The 23,642-nt window shown below is 33.9% G+C and overlaps 1 protein-coding gene across 1 annotated transcript; it reads left to right on the top strand.

Moving 5' to 3' along the window:
• The first annotated feature begins 1,617 nt into the window (after positions 1-1,617).
• LOC134232241 (uncharacterized) lies at positions 1,618-16,061 on the top strand. The gene is made up of 10 exons (XM_062714198.1): positions 1,618-1,690; positions 4,124-4,264; positions 4,364-4,378; positions 4,475-4,743; positions 4,974-5,063; positions 5,645-6,040; positions 9,046-9,131; positions 11,817-11,880; positions 11,966-12,151; positions 15,975-16,061. The coding sequence occupies exons 1-10, from the start codon at positions 1,618-1,620 to the stop codon at positions 16,059-16,061; spliced, it is 1,407 nt and encodes a 468-aa protein (XP_062570182.1).
• Positions 16,062-23,642: the final 7,581 nt, after the last annotated feature.

Below are 23,642 nucleotides of genomic sequence, written 5' to 3'. Positions count from 1 at the left end.
AAAACATGTGTCGGCCATTGAAATAAGTGCGTTTAAAAAAATCAAGAAAGTAAAACCACGAGCCGTAACACTTCATGGGCGGTCAACATGGTTCAAGTGTTCAACGACTGGAAATCTCAACGAAACAGCAACTTGGTGAGTTTAAAGGGGCATGGACACAATTTCAACTGAATTATTTAAACCAATTTTAATATTTATAATTCCTACATAAGGCATCATCTATTAATTAGCAAAATTTTGAACATCATTTTTTGATTAGAAAACAAGATACAGAACTTAAAGTTCTTCATAATGTAAACAAGGCTTGTGCCTTGTTTTTGTTTACATATATATACATGTATATGTATAGAAAATATCTTTATTTATAACAAAATGAGATCCAGGATCCTCTTGTATCAGGGCAACTGACATTCAAGTTTTTGATGATCATTAGAAAGAACATCATTAAATATTTGTAAAAATGGAAAAATAAATTTTGAAATTTTAGCTGAAACTGTGTCTATGCCCCTTTAAAATCATTCTCGAAATACTCACTAGTAAATACCAAGAACTTGCGTACTTTATATATCACGTTTTTTACACTGTAATTGAAGCCAGGGGCGCATATGGATTCCCCTACCCCCGAGGACTTTATATCCGATATTCTACGGTACATGAGAGCAAGGTGTTCATGATATGAACTTCTCAGAGGATGCCTGGAAGGAAAATGCTACTACTGATTGTGCGAATTCCTATCATGGGAGATGAAGTTATCCGCTTCGAGAATTATGCTCCGCCAGACCGTGTCAATGTCTTTTTTGTAAAGATTTAAGCATTTTGATTTAAACTGTGTTATCTGTTTTGGTATTTTTCCCTCTTGTTTTTGTTAGTTCATTAAAATCTAGAAACGAATTTTTGTCTCATTTGCATAGCTCCTCCTACATCCAGGGTATAACAGTTGGATATCACTAGCTTTATATCACATATGTGATATTTAATATATCACCACACTTATGTTGATATGAGAAATACACCCTTGCGAAGATCAAAGAAAAATTTGTCGGTCATGGGATAATTAAGGTTAAAAAGCGATAGGTATCAAGGCATTCAGAGATATTTTCATGACATTTATACTTATTTGTTATTTTTTGTCTTCTATTACCGTCATATACTCTATAATACATAGTGTAAAAGGCTTTTGCTATCATTGCAAGACATCACAAATCCCAATTTATTTCATATCATGCTTATAAGGTTTGGTATTAAAGGCTGGGTTAAGGAAATCTTATTTCTCTAAAACTGTATTAATTTTTATCCTTTTATAGGGTACAACATTTATAAGACATTTTCTAAGACTTCCAAAAACCTTGAATCTTATAATGATGAATAAAATGAAAATTGTTGCATGAACAAATTAAAATCTACATTTTGATGCATTTAAAATTAAATCTTAAGTTTTGGAGTTATCCTTTCTGGCTGAGGATCGGATATCCTTAAACCCTTTGTAATAATTCAAAATGATTTTTCAATACGAAATGAACGCTTACTCATATTTTGGTTCGATCTACAGAATGCAGCACTGGTTGGTATGGAAGAGACTGTTCTCAGAGATGCAGTAGTAACTGTTATACACCAAGCATGTGTGACCACGTTACTGGATCTTGTGTTGGAGGATGCGCTGCTGGATGGATAAACGACACATGTGACACAGGTTTGTGTTATAAAGTGGTATTCTTCTGGTCAGAGACTAGATAAGCTTATGATAGTAAAGTGTCCATCCGTCTGTCTGTAAACATTTTTTTTCCAAATGCTACTCCTCTAACGTTTTGGTCTGATTTTAGTGTAACTTGGCACACAAGTAGTCTACCGTTTTTACATTTTCTTTAAATTCCGATTAATGGTGTTGCCCTGGTGGCTAAAAATAGAAATTTCTGTGAAATACTTTAAAAATGCTACCTAGTACAGTTTTGGTCTGATTTCAATAAAACTTACCACAAGTAGTCGACACTAAGATACACAATGCTGTGTATCCATTTCAGATTTCACTGAATGGTGTTACTTTGGTTACTAAAAATACTTAAGAATTTTCAAGTCCCGACTGCTACTTTTCTCTTCCTTTTTTGCTCCGTGGGGATCCAGGTTAGAATAGGTCCTCAGTACCCCCTTGTTTGTCGTAAAAGGCGACTAAATGGGGCGGTCCTTCGGATGAGACCGTATAAACCGAGGCCCCGTGTCACAGCAGGTATGGCACGATAAAGATCCCTCCCTGCTCAAAGGCCGTAAGTGCGGAGCATAGGCCTAATTTTGCAGCCCTTCTCCGGCAATGGTGACGTCTCCATATCAGTGAAATATTCTGGAGAGGGACAAAAAAGTGCGCTCGATACTTAATTAATTCTTCCAAATTCTTACCTCAATTGCAAAAAATGGAAGGTTTCAAAAATTTCCTCTCTCCTCTATCAAGTTCTCTCGTAGTTGACATTTGAACGAAGCATATTGGACCGAATTATCTTTGAAACCAAAATGGCAGTATACATAAGCGAAATGTTCGATGATTGCAATATCAGGGCCAGGAGGACTATTAACAACAATTATGAAGAATGTTTTGTTGTGGAAAGAGTCAAAGAATATGTTAAGAACACACAGTTAGTAATATTTTGAGATTACAGTTTTAAAAACATGGAGAAATAAATCGAGAACCGAGCGCATTTTTTTGTGCGCAATAAATATAGTTTTTTCAATGGGTGGCTCTGTAGCTCTCCGGTCTATCAATATATATTTTTTCGGAGAACTACAGATCTGCAGCTAAATTTTTTCATGAATTCTATTTTCTTTAAAAGGAATGATTTGCAATTTATTTTTTTAGGATATTTTTGAAATCAGATGAAAATAGGTTAAAAAATTATCAGTTTCAAGTACATCTTTAAACTTACTGAAACATTTGATATTTCCTTTTCTAACACTAGGTCATTCAGGTTCTTAACACCTTTTTCAACCAATGTTGTATAAAATTTCCACTTTTTGACATCCACAAAATTTCATATATCTAAATACAGATTATCTAATACATGTTCAGGACAGTTTCGCTTTACATAAAAAAATGAAATCAACATTTATGAGTTTGAAAATACATTGTAGCAAATGTTACCATGCACCTTCATTTTTGGTCAGATACACTATTTACCAATTTTAACTTGATATATGAAATGAAAGATGGTAAGTGTAGCATATTTAAAACTAGCTGCAGATCTGTAGCGTTATGGTTTTATATAGTTGTCTTTGACCATTACTACAGATCATGTAATGCAAAAAAGGTGCAATTTACGGCGCAATATTTTTTGCGCGCTTTTGGGGAGAATTTCTCCACTTTCAAGCATTGGTTAATCAACTACCTTTCACTCCCTAATTCTAGACACATTCTGTAGCCAATATGTATATTTTATACACCTCGCAACCATTTTTAGTTGTCTCTACAGGCAATAAAGTCGCTAGATGTGAATTTTCAGCAATATAACAATTTTAATCAAGCGAGTTTATCACTTGTAGAGACGAGTTTGCCAATTTTCTAATATGGTTATCCACAAGTGAACATTCTTGCTGCCATCATATTTCTAAAGGTAAATTTCTGAGGCCATTTTTTCCCCTGTTCGTTTGAATTAACCAATTGTGTCGAAATATTGACAGCTTGATACATGTATATGTCTGCAGCAGATAATGATGCTTCCTCGGATTATGGCCGAAGAAGAGAGGGATAATCGTAAAAAAAATAAAAGCAAATAAAATACATATTTTTAAATTTCCTCTCACTTATTCAATGATAAATAAAATGGAATTTCGCCTTGCTAAAAAATGTATGATTATATACCAAACTTTTTGACTTGGTTTTAAATAAGTGTAAATTATTCTTTGGAATTTAAAGAGAGGACGAAATGAATATTCTCTAAGATGCCAAATGAAAATATATTATATCTGAAAAAAATAAAAATTGTTCAAATTAATACTAAATTAGATTTATTCTAAAAAGACATGAATATGAGAGAGCCAATGAGACCTCATGATATTTCCCATATATAAACCCACAGTAATACATCGGAACGATTTTTCAGTACAAAATAAACGATTTCTCATATTTTGGTTCGATCTTCAGAATGCAGCACCGGTTGGTATGGAAAAGACTGTTCTCAGAGATGCAGTAGTAACTGTATTACACCATTCATGTGTGACCGAGTTACAGGAGCTTGTGTTGGAGGATGCGCTATTGGATGGGTAAACGACACATGTGACACAGGTTTGTGTTAAAGAGTGGTTTTCTTGTGATTTTCTTTTTGCATTACTGATGTCGATAAAACTTTGCATTGTGTTCATAAACATTTTTAATCTTTTTCAGTTGACATGGCATATTGTAAGTTTTGATTTTATGTCTAAACTCACTTTGTAATTGCTTTCTTCAACTTTTGAAATGAAAGTCTTGAATCTTTGTTTTTGTCCTCCTTAACAGGCGTGGATTGGGCGCCATATGATGTATCTGTTGTCTACCACAACCTGACCTGGAGAAGAGAAGAAACAAACAATATAGTCCGATATGACCCTGCTGTGAACCTGATGTGTAGCTTTACCACGAAACCCGACGAAAATTTGTTTTATGACGTTTCTTGGTTCATAGATGGATCAAACGTTTTTAATCAGACTGTTGATGTGTCTAGTAATTACACGGCAGTGCTGTCGGCTTATGATATTCTCGAATTTAACAGGAAAATTGGATCAGATGTATGTTAATTGTAAATGTATTACATCGCAAAAATGTTCTGTTTTGTTAATTGAAGACGTTGTGTCCATATCTATCGGACATTGCTTTTCATTGTTTAATAAGTAGAAGTATGAAAACGTACGATAATGAAAGAAAAAATGTGTAAGACAACTCCAAAACAAACATTCATTCATAGAAGAATAATTTAACTATAAATGCTTGTAACGTACCTTTTTATCGTCTTTTTAAGATACACTGTAATGTTGGAGCAAAACGAATGAAAGTCAACATCCCCTCTTGTCGTACCAAAGTCGGAAATCGATTCTTCGCCGGAATACGGGTATCAATTTTCTCTTAATTTTTTCCCACAATATATCTAAAAGATTACTCCTTTTTGCTCACATGAAACTTGACTGCGAGCAGATATTTTAAAGAAACTTAGAACAAAGCATTGTTAGGTAAAGGAGACCTATTAAATTATTAGGATACAGGAGAAAAGTTCTTTCCAAGGTTTTGATAAAATATAAATTACAAAATTAAGGAAAGTTCATAAAAATACTTTTTTTCAAGAACCAACAGAAGCAATGAAACGCAAGTGAAGGCTCTCTGAGGAAGTGTACAATTAATTTTTTTCAAATCATGGTTTGGGTGAGGGGCACATTATCGAACAAAGGTTTTACATTACAAGGAAATTTCCAAAAAGGTCATAAAAGTATCCTTAAATATTGTAAATTCTATATTCAATCTTTAAATCATTTCACTCGACGAAAGGGTGGGTATACAAATTGGTACAAGGTAAAATAAGGAGGGGGGATGTTACGTTAATATAAGGGCCCAGGTGACTCAGGTGAGCGTTTGTGGCTTAGGGAACTTGTAATCCTTCAAGGCTGAAATCTTTATTCCTGTTACATCTATTTTCAGATAAAAAATCCTAACATAGTGTTGGAAAGAAAAGGGTCGGAGAATATTGAACTGGAAATGACAATACCGTTTGCTTCTGAATCCCTTTTTATAAATGGAGTTCTGCAACCTGTTAGCGACCTCAACATCCACCTGGCTTTCGAAACAGGTGTCTCCTCTACATACGGCGGTGGCGGTTCTTCTAACCACTGCGAGGTCAAAATTAAAAGCTTTGGTTACCACGAGAAACACAAATACGAAAATGGCGAATGGAGACAAAATACCTTCTTTCCAGTCCACAGCCAAGACACTGATGGCTACGTTATTAATAGTCAGATGATCCTGCATTTAAAGACTGGTGGTACTAATGGTGTTGGCAGTAAAATATTTGAACACGTTTCTTTGCCAGATATTTTGGTAAGTCCATGGATTTGGAATTGAAATCAAGATTTTGTCTAACATCAACAGCCCATCGATATACCAAAGTCCAAGCTTTCTAATATCATTGACAGCTGCTTTTTCAATAAAAATTGAACTCATAATATTAGTTACACGGTCACTAACTGACTGTGTAACGAATTTAACCCGCTGGAGACCTTTTTCAATATTGAAAAAAAATTTGGGCATATTATGAATCCGTATTAGGTCACTAACTGACTGTGTTACGACTTTATCCCGCTGAAAGCCCTTTTTCAATAAAAAAAAAATATTTGCGCATATTATGAAAATATTAAGTTTAATCCAATAACAATCAACATATAAAATCGTTACGGTAACAAGAAATTTAACTAAACTACCTACGTAAACCGTTTCTTAGCCGCCATTTTTATTTACAATAACAACGCTTTGAGCGGAATCGCGTGCCCGATTTTCATATTACTCCTCGACGGAGACGTAATACGGAAAATTTAAGGGCGTCATGTGATCAGCCTTTATCCAATCAGCAATCTACAAATTTGTCTGAAGCGGGATAATTTAACTTACACTGTCCTTGGTCATTTGCAAAATTATTTTGTAAAAAAAGGATTCTGATTGCTCACAAAAGTACACTTTGAAGATGACATTAAAAAGATTCCTGAGTTTTTGATTGACAATATCAATGTATTTTTTGGAGAATAGGTCTTCCAACAATCTTTTGGATTTCACAGAGGTACCAATTGCGCCACATTATTAGCAGACGTTTGTATTCACACGAAGCAGAATTTGTCCAAAATATCATGCGTGGAATAAAGAATAAAACACTTGCTGTGACCATCAACTGGACATTTAGAGATATCGACGACGTATCGTCTATTTACAATGGTTATTTCCTTTCTTATGTCGATACGATTAATCCCGATGAGGTTGAGATAAAAGATACCATAGAGTCTGACACATCTGTTTCATATCTAAATATTTTTCTTTTAAACAGAAGTTTATGGTTATTTAACAACCAAGCCTTATGATAAACTTGATAAGTTTTAAAACAGTACGACATTTAACTCTGGACACGACAAAGTCCACACTTTTTACTACCATTTCTAATTATGATATCCAAAATATTTTTTATATCACTTGGTGGGATTTCTTAGCAGTATTCAATATTATTATGTTGGACGTAAGAACATCTTAACTTCTAAAGATATGAAGTTCTAAAACTCAGAATCCTATGGGAGAACAGTGAGATTTTCAGTCCCATAAACTATCCCACCATTCTCCCATGGGAGAAAAAAATGCCAGATGGGATATTTTCTCCTTGGGGATTTTTTTCTCCCGTGAATCTGTTCAAATTTGATAAATCCCACGGATTTTGACAATGAATAATTTTCTCCAATACATTGTTAAAGTTGGAATATATTCTACATATTATGATGAGAAATTTGTCATCGTCATAATGTATGGGATAAATTCCATGTTTCACAATGTATGGGAGAAATTGTTTGCTTGTCAATATCCGTGGGATTTATCCCATCTGAACAAATTGAGGGAGAAAAAATCCTACTAGGAGAAAATATCCCATTTGACATTTTTTCTCCCATTGGACTGAAAATCTCACCATTCTCCCATGGGATTCTGAGTTTTAGAACCTCATATCTTTAGAAGTGGAGATGTTTGTGACCTCAACATAAAACCCTGGGATACTGCTAAGAAATTAAATGCACCAAGTTATATAAAAATATTTTTGATATCAGAATAAGAGATGGTAAGTATAGAATCTGGACTATGTCGTGTCCAGAGTTAAATGTACATGTCGTACTGTTTTTAACTTTCAATCGTCAACTGCCCTTACTTACGCAGCAATATACCTTCATTACCTGCATACGGGGATTAAATTTCTCAGTTAATTCGATACACTAGAGTATGCTTTACTTTTATACAATTTGTAAAAAGAGGTAAATTATTGACAAACAAGTTGATGAAAAAAGAATATCAACAATCTCATTTAAAGTCATCAAGTTCTTTCGTCGACACAATGACCTTGTCAGCAAATACAATTTATCAGCGAGTCAAATTCTGACTGACATTTTTCATACTTATTGTTAGGCCATTATAGATTATTTACTTATTGAATTCACATGACGAAAGACCATCTTTAAACAATCTCTCAATGGTAAATTATTGGTGGCTTATAAAAGCAAATTCCTTTTAGCCACCAATAAGCTGCATCTTCTAGATTCTTATTGTCCAAACTTCATTAAGCAGACATTAAGCAACCTTTAAGCGTTAACTCGACATTAACTTAGGATCCTGATTATTCATGTATACAGACGATATGTAACTTGGAATTTCGGAAGAAATATTGGTAGATACGAGGGTTGTCCCAGAAAAAAAGTTTGTAGAGAATTAACATGTCTGAAAATAACTGTTACATCTTGAAATGCATTATTTAATTGAAAGGCATCAATTATGATACACAAATAAGTTCTACAATATCAGCAACTGAATTGTACTGTAGCCACGTATCCACTTCACATTCTGTACATTTTCTCTTTTTACTTACAAACTTAAGGTACAACTTCTATCATTAAGTAATGGATAAACTTAAGTAAGTTTGAAGATTTAATTTATTTGTAGTTTGTTGACTATTTAAATGAGAGAAAAACGGAGTCAAATATATTGTATTAGTGGATAAATTTTGTCTCAAGACGCAAAAAGTTTGCAATAATCAGGAAAGTACTGATCGGGTTCTTTTTTCATCAAATATACCCATGCGTAAAAGAAATAGGATTAATCAAGGGCTTTTATGCATTTAGCCCAACATTAAGTGTTCTTCTTTGGACATTATAAAATGGTGCTTAATTTGTGCTATATATTCATTTCTAATTTAATTAACATTGTGAATTACATGCCTAAAAACACACTTAGCAACATTGTACAAAGAAAAAAGTATAAATTAGTACTAAACCTTCCTTTAATTTATGATGGAACTGTATTTTCTACAGATTCGTGTACATGATACTAACCAGCTATGGAAAGGACGATCCTGTGGCGTATATGCAGACCCACACATGTATACATTTGATGGAGTGTAAGTTAACCCTAACAAAAAATACTACATTTAATTATAGTTAACTATATAATCAAAGATTTTACTGTAGTAAATCAAAGTAAATGTTTAGTTTTTTTTTTACAATGGATTTCGGAACTATTTAACATCAGTCAGACATCTACGAGGGGTGATCAAAAAGTTCGCGAACTAATTGAATAACTTAATAAATTAAATAAAAGAAACAATATTTGGTTTCAATGTTGATTATGTTTTAAATTAATCCTCCCCGATTTTAATGCACATCAACCACCAATCTGCACATGCGTGAATCACGTGATATTGGCGGTCACGTGACCCCCTCCGTAGCGTTCTGTCAGTCACAAAAGTTGAAAGATTTTTCTGTGTTTTATATTTCTTTCCATGTGCGTTAATTTTTATGGCAAGAACAGTTCATTTGTCAGAAATTGTCATATCTCGGCAACAGAATGGGTGGATAAGAATATCCTTTCCAAAAATAAGCATGGCGACAATTAAAACAAAAATCTTCTGTCTCGGGAGAGACTTTTTTTTCAAGGTGGATAGAGAATGGGTGCCTCCTCTTTATCATATCTAATATGTTTAAAATCTAAAGTAAACGATATCTTAGGTATTTAATAATTATATTATTGTTCAAATATTCAACTATTTTTCAGAGTGTTAATTAGAGGTCTTTGATGGCAAATTGCTTAATTAGAAATACATATCTTTTCAAACTTGCCTTCACTGGGCAAGATGACAAGTATCATTTTTAACCATCAGCCTTCCTTCACTTAAGCGATCAATCCAATCATTAATTGAATTTAAAGGAACTCATTTATCTCCATAAGCTGTGTACAAATTAATTTATGATACTGCAGAGGGATTTCTAAGATATACAATAAATTGTACAGTCGTTTGTAGAACGAGTTCGACTGAGACAACCATTTTTCGTCACAGATGACCTACATAGTGACGTCATTTTCACATTGTGACGTCACAAACAAAGAGAAAAATTTCATTCAGCATATGCTATTTATAGACCTTGTGTATGGCTATGTGTGTACCTAATTTCATTCTAATCTGAATTGTGGTTTTGTAGATATAGAGATAGTTCGCGAACTTTTTTATCACCCCTCGTAGTATGATATTAATATACAAAACCAGAAGTCTCTGTCGAGACTTAAGCTCTACTGGTTTGAACTTATAGCAAAGGAAGAGAAGAGTACTTAAGCAGCTGGGATTTGAAACTTTACAACAGCAATATATAGAATAATGATCGTTGATAAAGTCTCTTTATGTTCTTAGTGTAGTCTACTTGTGTGCCAAGTTATACTGAAATCAGACCAAAACTGTAGGAGGAGTAGCATTTTGAAAGAAATTCACAGAAATTTCTATTTTTAGTGACTACAGCAACACCGTTCATCGAAATTAAAAAACGATACACAGAATTATGTATCTTAGTGTATTCTACTTGTGTGCCAAATTATATTGAAATTAGACACAAACTGTAGGAGGAGTAGAATTTTGAAAGAATTTCACAGAAATCTATTTTTAGTAACCACGGCAACGCCGTTCAATGAAATCAAAAACCGATACACAGAATTATGTATCTTAGTGTATTCTACTTGTGTGCCAAGTTATACTGAAATCAGACCAAAACTGTAGGAGGAGTAGCATTTTGAAAGAATTTCACAGAAATATCTATTTTTAGTAACCACGGCAACACCGTTCATCGAAATCAAAAACCGATACACAGAATTATGTATCTTAGTGTATTCTACTTGTGTGCCAAGTTATACTGAAATCAGACCAAAACTGTAGGAGGAGTAGCATTTTGAAAGAATTTCACAGAAATTTCTACTTTTAGTAACCACGGCAACACCGTTCATCGAAATCAAAAACCGATACACAGAATTATGTATCTTAGTGTAGTCTACTAGTGTGCCAAGTTATACTGAAATCAGACCAAAACTGTAGGAGGAGTAGCATTTTGAAAGAATTTCACAGAAATTTCTATTTTTAGTAACCACGGCAACACCGTTCATCGAAATCAAAAACCGATACACAGAATTATGTATCTTAGTGTAGTCTACTTGTGTGCCAAGTTATATTGAAATTAGACCAAAACTGTAGGAGGAGTAGCATTTTGAAAAATTGTTAACGGACAGACAGACAGACGGACGGACGCCGGACGCATTACTATCGCATAAGCTCTTCTGGTCTCTGACCAGTAGAGCTAAAAAACTGTACCATCTCTTGATTCTAGAAGATAACACGAATAAGATCATCTTCGTGATATAAACAAAGTATATAAAATCTATTGCAAATGCATTGGGTCTTAATAGTTTTGTTCAGGTTCAATTTTATAATATTGCTGTTTTTTAAATACACCCATTTACTTAAAAATCTTGGACTATTTATTAATTAATAACTTTTTATGCACCTGGATCGATAGATTGGGGCGTATATTGTTTCTGTCCTGTCTGTCTATTTGTTTGGCTGTCTGTCTGTTGTCAACTTTAACTTTCGCCATAACTTTTCAAACATAGAAGGTAGAGACAAAATAGTCGGTTTGCCTTCTCGACATATTACGTTCTTTCAAATGACACTAAGGTCAATGACCTTGACTTTGACAAATATGCTAAAAATAGTTTTGGGAACTGGGCGCATAGTGTTTCACAAGCACATCTTTTAATTTTTTTACAGATCATATGAATGTCAGACATCAGGAGAATTTATAAACTACAGGAATCAAGCATATTTACAATGGGTAATCAGAATGAAGTGGATAATTTCAAGTGCTTTGTAACTTTAAAATGTCACTTAAATATTGTACAAGCATAATTTTTATTTAGATTCAGTCGAAGCATCACCTTTGTTTCGCACGATACAACGGTCCGTGGTGCGTCTGCGCAGTTGCAGCAAGAGCAGGAAGAGATGTCTTCATAATGGATCTCTGTGGAGATAATGGCGTCATCAATTTTGAGCTGTGTGAGGACAATAGTTTAAAAGTGACAAAAATCTATGACATGCACTATAAGGTAATTTTTTCTTCAAATCAATAATTTTAAACCGAGACCTACAATATAATCCAGTCCCAAATAGGCAATGCTGAAATATATTCAGTTATAAAGAGCGCTTTATCATTAAAACTTCAATAGAGAAACTCTTTAGTTTAATACCATATGCAATTAATATTGACTTGTGTACATGCATGCTATGTTTGGAAAAAAAATCTACCGTTTAAAAGTATGTCTCAACATGCAGTTACATATACTTAAGAATTATATTGGAAAATGTTCCAGTCATCGCTCTTTAATGCAAATTATACAAAAACTTTTATACTTTTCTCTTACATAAAACTTCATCATTGATTTTTATTGTACATTAGACATGCACATATATGTAAGAAACATGATTTTTTACTCTTCTGCAGACGGGGCATCTCAATGCGTCAAATGTACAAACATTTCAGCTTTTCATGTAGAAATACTAGATATGACAGATACAAAGTAGTCCGAAATATCGGACGTTTCCTGGCTTTTTTCACGATTTTGATATTTTAAGTGCCTGGAAAACGTCAGAACCGGCGCCATTAAGAAAACTGGGAAATGAGTTGATTTTAGATATACTTTCAAACCGAATTAAATTCCAAGGTCAAAAGTTATTTATAGTACAGTATTTTCAGTACTAACGAATATCGTTTTTTGGGTTCATTTATAAAATACACAATCCGTTCAAGCTTGCAGGTCCTGTAACGAAATTTGGAGATTATTTTCTTTACATCGATATTGGTGAATACTAGAGGCATTTGTGCTTTTAAAAAAATCTGATTTTGGCGTTAAGTTCAGTTAGCACTTAGCAACTACTTAACGACGCCGTCCAATTATTTCTACCCTAGGGATTTTGATAATTTTTCGTTAATTAATTTTTACTGTTATATTTGTTGTTTAAAGATTAAAAAAATCGAATGTTTACAACCCCGATTTTTTGGGGGGCCATCTCAAAACTTGTCATATTTTACTATTGGACCCTATGGGAATTGGATGGAAAAGCCCCAAATTATCACATTTTTTTGTTGTATTTCTGCCCTAAGGATTTTTTCTTCAGTCAAGTATATGAAGCTTCTTTTCAGAAAGTGCAGAACATTTTGCCATTTTTGTGCTTCAGACACGGGCGTCCTTGAGTCCAAGACACTTTGAAAGATCGTTATTTTTTGCATTACTTTGAAACCGATTCGAATTTTGTGTATTTGTGTGCTGACGTCATGCTCAGAGAAGTTGAAAAGCGAGGAGGCGACATAATTCAAGTGACGCTTCATGTGTCGGTATTAGGACCGTTTAAGTGGCGGTAGTATCGTTTTAATGACGATTTAATTGTAGAATAACCACCCCTTGATTCCTCGCGTCTCGGGAGTTAGCTCCTCGAAATAAAGTTGTAATTGGTAGGCAGAGTTGTGACACCAGCTGGTGTCGCTGAATTCCCACTTTTTAAAATTGCCTCTGCTCCGACTCTCCCTTGCATTACCACAGTATAGAAAGCAGGGGTTAGATTCAAAGGAATCTCTGATTAGAGCAGAATATGGCCCCTGTTCAAACGGGAATGCGCTGGGAACCAGGGAACGACACATGTGGGTGCAATGTTATTGTTGAAAACTTACACGAACGATCACGTTCAACGAACGATTCAACACGATTAAACCTGTTACACGAACGATCCTTCGTGTAAACTATTCTACACGTTACACGATCTTACACGTTTGCTAATGCAAACACACGATTCTTCACGCAGTATAGTTCCAAACAAATAGGAATGAATATTTTCAAAACGAAACTAGTGCTAATTGTAACGGGGACCGTTACAGATGTTCCCCAAACGCTCCCCATGTCCCTTTTCGTGCCTTATTCCTCTTAGACCTTTTATAAATATGCTAAGTATCCAAGGATTTCATTTAAGAATATAAAAGTTACAATTATATCAACTATATATCGTTTAACGTTTTGCATGCGCGCACACGTACATGTACATACATATGCAAGATGATTATGGCATGTTGGTTAAATTATTAACGTATCTTTCTATCCCGCGAATCAAAGAAAAAAATACATAAATAAAGTTACCATTTTTTAAGCATATGTCATTTTTTAATATATCGATTCACATTTTATTTCTCTACTTATTTTAACCTCGGGCTCAAAGTTGGTTTTATTCCGACCACAAGGCAGGGTTAAAGTCGACTAAGGGTATCACGCCGATAGCTAACCAATCAAAATGAACTTACTCAATAGTAGTTCCATACATGGAAAAGGGATTTTCCTTTCTGTTCAGATTTTTTTTTTAATATTTCCTCTCAGGCCATTTTGACAACGCTGGTACCTGTGCCTAGTAAATTTTATATACTCTGTAAATAAATATATAAAGGTTTTTGACCGGAACTATTCATTTTTTTCCAATGCATAGGGGGCTACTTTCTGGGGTTTACAAGAGATGTTTAAAAAGACATTCGTGTTAGCTAATGTGACCAATATTGTGTAACACCTTCTTATTAAATGTTTTTTTCATGAATGCAAATATCTGATTATTTTATGAAGGAGCGTACCCGTATATTGATTTTTGATATACCGAAAATCGCTATTTCTGGGGATTGCGTAATTCTAAAAAAAAAATCAAATTTCAAAGGTAAAATAAACAAAGGATGCTTGGAATTAAAATATTATTTCAAATCAGTAGAATTGAATGCTATTAACGACATCTGAATAAATAGACTATAAAAGGCTTATATACCAACTTTGTTCATCTGCACTTTAATTTTAAACACGACAGGATTTGTTATTTTTTTCGTATAAATTAATAATTTCTATATACTTTGGAAACTCAAATCAAATATTTTAATACACTTTCCTTGAGCTTTTTTCTGCAGTTTTCCTGAAATTTTATGTGGGTCCGAGGTGTTATTTGAGTTTAACAGCGATTCTCTACCTTGCCATTAATTTGATTTGTTTGGTTGTTGCTGTGGAGGGGGGTATTTTTATTGTTAACCTTTTTTATGTTCTCCAGTGTAATTTAACTAATTTTACAAGTTCACTGAAGCTAGTTTTTGCACACACTTCTAAATTTATGTGGACCATATCACATCCATATTAAAGTAACGCAGACACAAAGTTTGATGGATGAATTTGTCATTTATTATACATGTATAAATGACGACAGATAATGAAAAGATACATCAGATAAAGGGGAAATCACTCTTGAAAAATTGTGTAAATTTGTACAAAACATTAGTTGATCTCCCCAGTGTAACATATTACATGAAGAAAATCCAAATAAACAATCCAGAATGTAAAAAATAACAATCAGCAAAAAAGGTGGCAGACTAAAACTGCCAAAGTACAAGCATGCAATGTTTGTACACACTGAACTTGTATAACGAGGACATACATTATAACCAGTTTTCCTATTACATGTATAATTAGAAATCAACTTAAAATCACCGAGTACTAATAATTTTGCACATTCAAATCTGACTACTTCATGATGTACTTATCAACTCAGAGGTAGGCACATTTTTTTTTTCTTGGTAACAATTGCAACACCAAGGTTACATATATTTGATAATGACCGATATTAACATGTAAGTTAGAATGTAAGTTAAAAGAGTTTGGCTCAAAACATGTCTACAAAATGCAATTAAAAAAGAAAATCTTTGGTATCACAATACCCGTACTTTAAACCTTTGCTATCACCTATTAAACATAAATGGATAACCACATATGTGTACGATACATGATATTCTCCAAACATCAGCAGACAACTTCTGGCCTAAAGTTGAACTTTACCCAATATACAATTCGTGATAATTTTCAGCAGACAACTTCTGGCCTGGAAGTTGACTTCACCAAACCCACAGTTCATGATAGACCTCAGCAGACACCTTCTGGCCTGAAGGTTTAACTTCACAAAAACTATACTTCATGATAGATTGCAGCCGACAATATGATTTTCAGCAGACACCTTCTGGCCTGGAGAGTCAACTCAACGAATTTCTAAAAAATTAAATCCCACAATGCCTATAAGTAATTGACTTGTCACTTGCAAATGAAAGCTTTCTAATCTTATACTTTTTAATTGCATCTGAAATCCATCTCCCCATTTTTTGAATAGATTTTTTTCTGAAAATCCCAATTTTGCATTATCCTTTGCTGCACCAATTAGAAGCTATGCCATTTCTATAGTTTTTGATTCAGACCAATGACAGATACTGCTTAATTTAGATGTTTATTCACAAATGAATGAGACACTGGTTGACTACAATGAATTGACCACCTAAATTCTTTTAATAAGAACAGATTATGCTGGATCTGCAAGATTTTTTATTTTGTGTATAAACCCTATTGCACATATGTGGGATGAAATGCTACTAGTTGAGTATTTGTTGGCAAATAAATGAGTAAAGAAATTGCATAAAACTATTGGTGAAATAGGTATTAGGCAACTGAAATCGCTGACCAGACTTAAAAATCTTCCAGCTTCATTGACATTAAGATGCTCTTGTGCTGTATGTGATAAAGATGCAGTCAAATTGCTTTAAGCCACTGGTGTTGACATTATCAAGAGATGATGTGGTATTGATGCTTCTTTCTAGAAAAGGTGAAATATTCCCCAAGACTGAAGCAAAATCTACTGACCAAGAGGCATCTGTGAAAAGTGTGAGGTATTCCAAAGATAATCATCGGTAGGAAAGAAGTATATATTTCCCATTGTAATACTCAATGAAATATTACCAAGTGTCAAGAGCTGCCCTTGCTTCGATCAAAAGTGAGAGTTTATTGTAAAGAAATAGGTTTTTGATACCCTCAAGTTAAATTTGATTTATCGCATTAGGAATGCCCTTCCGAGAACTACTTACGCATACAGCACATGCAAAACTAAGCAGACAAATAAAAGACTGCATACTTTCCTCATAAACCTAGTATCATTCAAATTTATGTTTACTTTAAATAATTCAGCCCCAGGCAATCAGTATTCCAAAGCAACAGAGCTATTTTGATAGCATACTTACAAATGTACTATGTAGTTGAAGGAAATGTGTTTTTATCCTCTTTAATTTGGACACGTACAAACACATTGTTATACCAATGCAATATATTCTTGAAATGGGTGTACAAATAAAAAAGAAATTATCTACCAGGTAATATGTGAGATATTCCTCCTGCTAAATAATTTAATGATCTCATCAATTAAACATAGTGCCCTCAGAGTCCTAGAACACCTGAATTTATGGAAACATTTCTGGGATAAGCCAAGGTAATGGATTATCCTAAATTTCCTGGATCTAATTTTGGAACAACACCTTATGTTATGGGGATGACCCGAAAATCATTAAAAGGTTTCTGATTGAAAAAAAGGGGGCCACCTATCCTACCAAGTGAAGAACTGTGTTCCATGTGTTTTTGTATTACCTAACCATGTAATTTACACATTTTCTTAACTAATGAAGGATACTATAATTGATGAGGGGCGTCAGTTGGAAATTTCTCTAAGTAGATACAAATGAACACTTAAAAGGCATTTGTCTATTGTTTACATTAAAAAGGGGTACTTAAGAATTCTACTGTCCAATAATTGTAACTGAAGTCACTGTCCAAGTGAAGGAATTATTCTCATGATTTGGCCAGAAACTTCTTCAATCAATATATAAATATTTACCCAAACCCTTTTATTTTTGACTGAAATTGATGCTCCCAAGGGATGCCATCAGATAAAGAAATGAGATTGTCCATTTTTTTGATATGTTCCCCTGAACATGTACCTTCAAATACACTGGTCACCAATTTCTCCACTGAGGCATCTTGACTTCCTGACACAATGTCCGACCCGTATTGTCCTGTTTGATGTCCTTTCAGTATTTTGAGTAGCTATCGGGGTTGTCTGGATAGTGCTCCGAGTATATGGAGGGGATGCCTGAATAGTGCTCTGTATAGGAGGGGTTGCCTTTGGAGTGCTCGGGGATGAAGTTGGCTCCATAGTGCTGCTAGGAATGGTCATCCTGACTCCTTGCTGCTCGTTGTTGACTGATTTTGTTGTTTTAGTACCTCAGCAGCGAGTCTTTCAAAGTCAATGTTTTTCACCAGTTTTCGACTTTTTTCGTGTGGATTCCTTTCTTGCCATGTATCTTTTGACACCATACACTTGCGTCTCTTTGACATATTTCCTGCAAAAAATCTAAAATGTGTCAGAACATAGCAATTGCCAAGTGTTCAAATAAACTTTCTTAGTTGCAGCAGTTTTAAAAAATTGTCAGAAATAAGTATCAAATATAACAAGCCAAATAAAATGCTTGAATATTGAATGAACTGCTGATATATGATTCAAATTTTTATCAACCTGTATAGATTTGATATGTATGACTAACAATGCACCATATATTGCGACTTACAATGCATACCTCATTTGGTCATCTTGTATACACTATATATGTATGCCTAACAATACACATGCCAGTGTGACTTATAATGCATGCCAAAGATGAAAAATGCATATTAGGCATATGTGTACGTCGACGTAAAAGAAAAGTCTGACTGACAATACACATTAAACAGAATACAATGCACATATATATATCCTTTATGACATACAATGCACACTGAAGTGAGACTTATAATGCATACCCAGATAAGCCTCAACAATGCATACCTTGCATAATATATACATTGAAGTAAAAAGATAATATATGACTGGCTATGCACACTAAGATGACTCACAATGCATATATCATATGTATGACTAATAATGCACATTAAAGTGTGACTTACAATGCATACCCAGTTATGTTTCAACAATGCATACATGAATTATGCAAATATATATGTTGAAGTAAAGAGATATGACTGACAATGCATACTAAGGTGACTTACAATGCATATATATATCGCATGTATTTCTAAGAATGCTAACTAAAGTGTTACTCATAATGCATACCCGGTAATGTTTCAACAATGCAAAATATGCATATATATGTTAAAGTAAAGAGATATGACTAAAAATGCACACTAAGGTGACTCCGAATGCATATATCACTCAAAAAGCATTGTCGAAAAGCTCTGTTCTTGTCTTTGTTTTACCTCAATCAATAAACAATTGTTATAACCAATCAAGACTTTTCTTGGTATGAATTATCTAATTACTTGCATCAAGAACAATAGAGGTAAGAATAAACTAATATTTGAAGATATCCAACATGCCTAAACAAACCTGCTTGAACTCCACTGAAAAACATGCAATAAACAAACCGTATTTGATCACATATTTTGTAAGTTTTTCTTTGGGAAAACTTCCACTACATTTTGAGAAACAAGACATTATCATATATTTTTAATTAGGACAGGGGCTGAATTTCGACCCCAAATCAGCCCTACAAAAACAAAATCACACACATGTATGTCTAACAATGCACGCTAAAGTGCAACTTATAATGCATACCAATGGTTTTGTTTCAACAGTGCATAAATTTATATTTTTGAATTATGCACTAAATAAAAGATTATATAACTTATAGTGTACATTCAAGTGACTCACAATGCATATCGTTTTGTATGACTGACAATGCGCACTAAAGTGTGGCTTATAATGCATACATTATAAACTTGTATGACTAACAATGCACATGACAGTGTGTCTTATAATGCATACCTTATGAACTCGTATGACTAACAATGCACACTTAAGTGTGACTTATAATGCATATATAAACTTGTATGACTAACAATGCACATAATAGTGTGGCTTATAATGCATACCTTTATACATGTATCAACTTATCTGACTAACAATGCACATGACAGAGTGACTTACAATGCATTACCTTAACTTACCAATTTGCACAAACAAGTGGGAAATTTTTCCCTTCATCAATTACAAAAAGCTAAATTATCTCTGCACCCCTACAATGCAGAGCATACTACATGTAGTAAGAACATAAAGAGCATACTAAGACATAGCATGAACAAAGTGTGCATGTCATTTCATGAGTAAATAACTTTTCCTTATACCTGTATTAAAAGCTTTCCATGATATAATGATATTTTGTCAATTAAAAAATGAAATTAAAAGTAAATGTCACTTGACTTGTAGACTATATATAGATCTATCATAAATTTATTATCGGCCGCAGCAGCGGCCGATCTATTTGTGGTTGTGTTAGAAAGTGCACATGGGGAAATGAGATGTTATTATTTTATTAGTTCAGTAAATTAATTTTCAAATGATAACATGTATAAAATCATGAGTAAAATATTTTAGATACTTGCTTTAAATCAAGTTTTAATCGCTGTTATTTTGTTTCAATTTCATTATCATTTGGCATCAGATAATTGAAAATTTATGATTAAATGAAAAGAGTTTACAATAGGTACTCCCCATTCAGGGAGTGTGTAAGATATGAAAGGAAATCGTTATGATTTTCCGGATAAACGTGCACGTGGTAAAAGTGCATGGTGAATAAAAAATTGAAAAGTTGCTCTATAAGTAAAAACTTGTTTGAAAATGCTACAGCTGCGAATGACACAAAGATTATTATTATACATTTTGCACCGCACCAAGCAGCATAGCCTACTCTGCAGAAACCATAGAGGCATTATCACGTGACAAATAATCAGGGAATCAGCACTGGGGGGGGGGGGGTTAGCTCCCCCCACTTTTTCGCAAATATATGCATTATATAGACATTGAAAATGGGCTTTACCATTTTTTGTCGACATAGCCCACCCCCACTTTCGATTTGCTTCCGACGCCCATGCATATTCATCATAGACTTTTTTTACATCGATAAATCCATTGGATGAGCAAATGCACTAAAATTTTTAGTTTAAAACATATTTTATTCATTGAATTGGATTGAACAGCAGGCATGATACTACAATTTCTATCAAATTTTTAAAAATATTTATTTATTTTGCTTTGAAGACAGCCTGAAATGAAAATTATCATTATATCAGCTTTGAATATCCTGTTCTTTTCTTGCATGAATGCTTTGAATTGTGAAAGTACTTTTTTGACATGTTAACATGTTAAATATGTCAGCGGCCGATTTGATGCTTTGCATCAATTAACTTGTTATATTACTGATTTGGAGTTTTACACTGTGACACTAAAATAATATTATCATGGATTATAGGTACTGGAAGAATTATTCATTATTATCAGGGTTCGACACTAACGTTAGTCCGTTAGTCTCACACTAACGAATTTTATGTTGGACTAATAAAATCTGCGCCTAGTCAGTCCGATCGGACTAATTAAAATTACTGCTTGTATGAAAAATTATCTATGTTTGATTCTCGACATTTTGCTGGAAAACCCCTAAATGTATTTTTAGCTCTTTTATGCATGGCGGGAGGTCAAAAGTCCTGATCAAAAAGACGCTTATTTGCATAATTGAATGATTAATATTATGGTAAGTGTTTCAGTGATCATGATTTAGTAGTTTGACACATGGCGCAATGGAGAAACAGAAGAAGATGTCAGACTTTTTTTAAACTGGATACTGACAATGTTAAGAAGCGAAAGTTAGACGTTAGTATTGAGAAAAAAGATCGGGAGTATGAACGGACTCGCAAATCCCGTGATTTCCATGAATCTTTGACATAGAATCACTATAATAAAAACACTATACAACTTATATTTAAACATTTATTTGTCTATAGATAGTTTTCGATGGACCTAAATTTAGCAAAAGTTACTTCCCGTTGGCCGCCATACTGGGGGTCCAAGTATTCATATTCCTTCATTGTTCAACCAATTTTAAATTTTTATATTTGCGATTTTAAATTAGGAATCATTAAGGAATCATTATTTTTCTGAAGTATATAAATATTTGGAAGCCTCCTTTATTAAAAAAAAATATTTAATAAAGATTTTCCAACAAATATTTCTACTATATTTTCTTAAACTTGGTAAGACAAAGAGGAAAACTCACCGTGTCAACCTCCAATATGGCGACGAACGGGAGGTAACTTTCGCTAAATTTAGGTCCATCGAAAACTATCTATTTTTGGCGGACTAATAAAATTACCTGCGGACTAGTAAAAGTTATAGGTCACTAGTCCGGCTGGACTAATGCATAAAAAAGTTAGTGTCGAACCCTGATTATAGTTAATTATTGCTTCCATTGAATATGAATTACATGGAATACTTATGAATTACTAGCCTTGTCAATGGCATGGCATAATACTGCACTCCTCAAATACTCTCTAATTGGAGCTGATCTATGGTTATTACAGGCAATGTGCAAACCATCCGGCTTTAGGTATGACAGGTCCCTCCAAAAATTAATGACAATTAAGAGAGATTGCCCAAGGTTGTCTTCGCAGCAATAATTCTATGATGACACGCCGAATTCCGACTCCCACATGTGATAACGAGCTATCGACAGAATACATCGGGCACTCTGAGGCAGACTCGCGGTGGGGGGCTCTGCTAATGTAATTCAAACCCGCACACTGCACAAGTATTAGTTTTCGTGTCATATATGCATATTAGACCTCCTTTAAACCCAATGTCCAACATGAAAATTTTACAATCCAGATTTGATTTGCACACATCACAATTAGCATTCATAAAGTTCCAAGAACACTCAATGCCTATAGAATATACATGTACGAATGTCCCAGATGGCGCACACTCATTATCTCCTTTGCATCCGTCCTACGAGATGGAACTTCAGTCGCTTCCTAGGCATTGATGGATATACGTATGATTTGACAAATAACCAACTGTTCACAAATACTTCTGTATCGCACTTCTATTTTTCAAATAAAAAATCGATCGCAAACAAGAGTTTCAGTTTGTAAAATTCCAACACTTGGAAAACCCTTCTTACTGCGATCGAATCAAAACAAGAATTGACGTAGAATCTACATTTAGTGTCTCTTCTGATTGGTCGGTAACATTACCTCCTATCGATCGCTCTAATATTGACACAAAATTGAAACACGGATAAAAACGGATTGATTAACCAGTTAAAAGTACAAACTCAAACTTCATTACATGAGTACATAAAATCATTACATGAGTACATAAATGCTATTATTTACAATAATGCAGTTTAACGTTGGAGTTGAATCTTGTATCTTACTCCAAGAACTTAAGATTGATTGTGACATTTGGATGAAAGGTCAGGGTCATTAAAAACCACCAACTCTTTAACTTCTATCCTGCCAACCGAAATAAACTCTGAAAGGTGTTTCTAGATACATGTACATGTACTTCATGTTTCTTTTTACCCTTGGGTCAAGGACAAAGGTTAAGGTCGATTTCAAGTTCATAGGTCAAGGTGATTTTGGTATATAGCTATCATCAACATTTTATCCAGGTTACCAGTGACCTTGACCTAAGTTTCAAGGTCAAGGGTCAAAAGATCTGCATGCTTCAGTATGTTACATGTCTTGACATTTAGAAGTTCTTAATTCTGCATGAACATCACAAACTCAAGTATACTGTCGATTAATGCATTGTGTGCGGGTGCATGTGCATGCA

The sequence above is a fragment of the Saccostrea cucullata genome, unplaced genomic scaffold, assembly GCF_032062105.1.
Source record: "Saccostrea cucullata isolate Sc308-1 unplaced genomic scaffold, CSIRO_AGI_Scuc_v1 ctg638, whole genome shotgun sequence".
Taxonomy (NCBI): domain Eukaryota; kingdom Metazoa; phylum Mollusca; class Bivalvia; order Ostreida; family Ostreidae; genus Saccostrea; species Saccostrea cuccullata.
The sequence above is the reverse complement of the archived record's forward strand: the minus strand, read 5'-3'. Positions and strand labels throughout refer to the sequence as shown.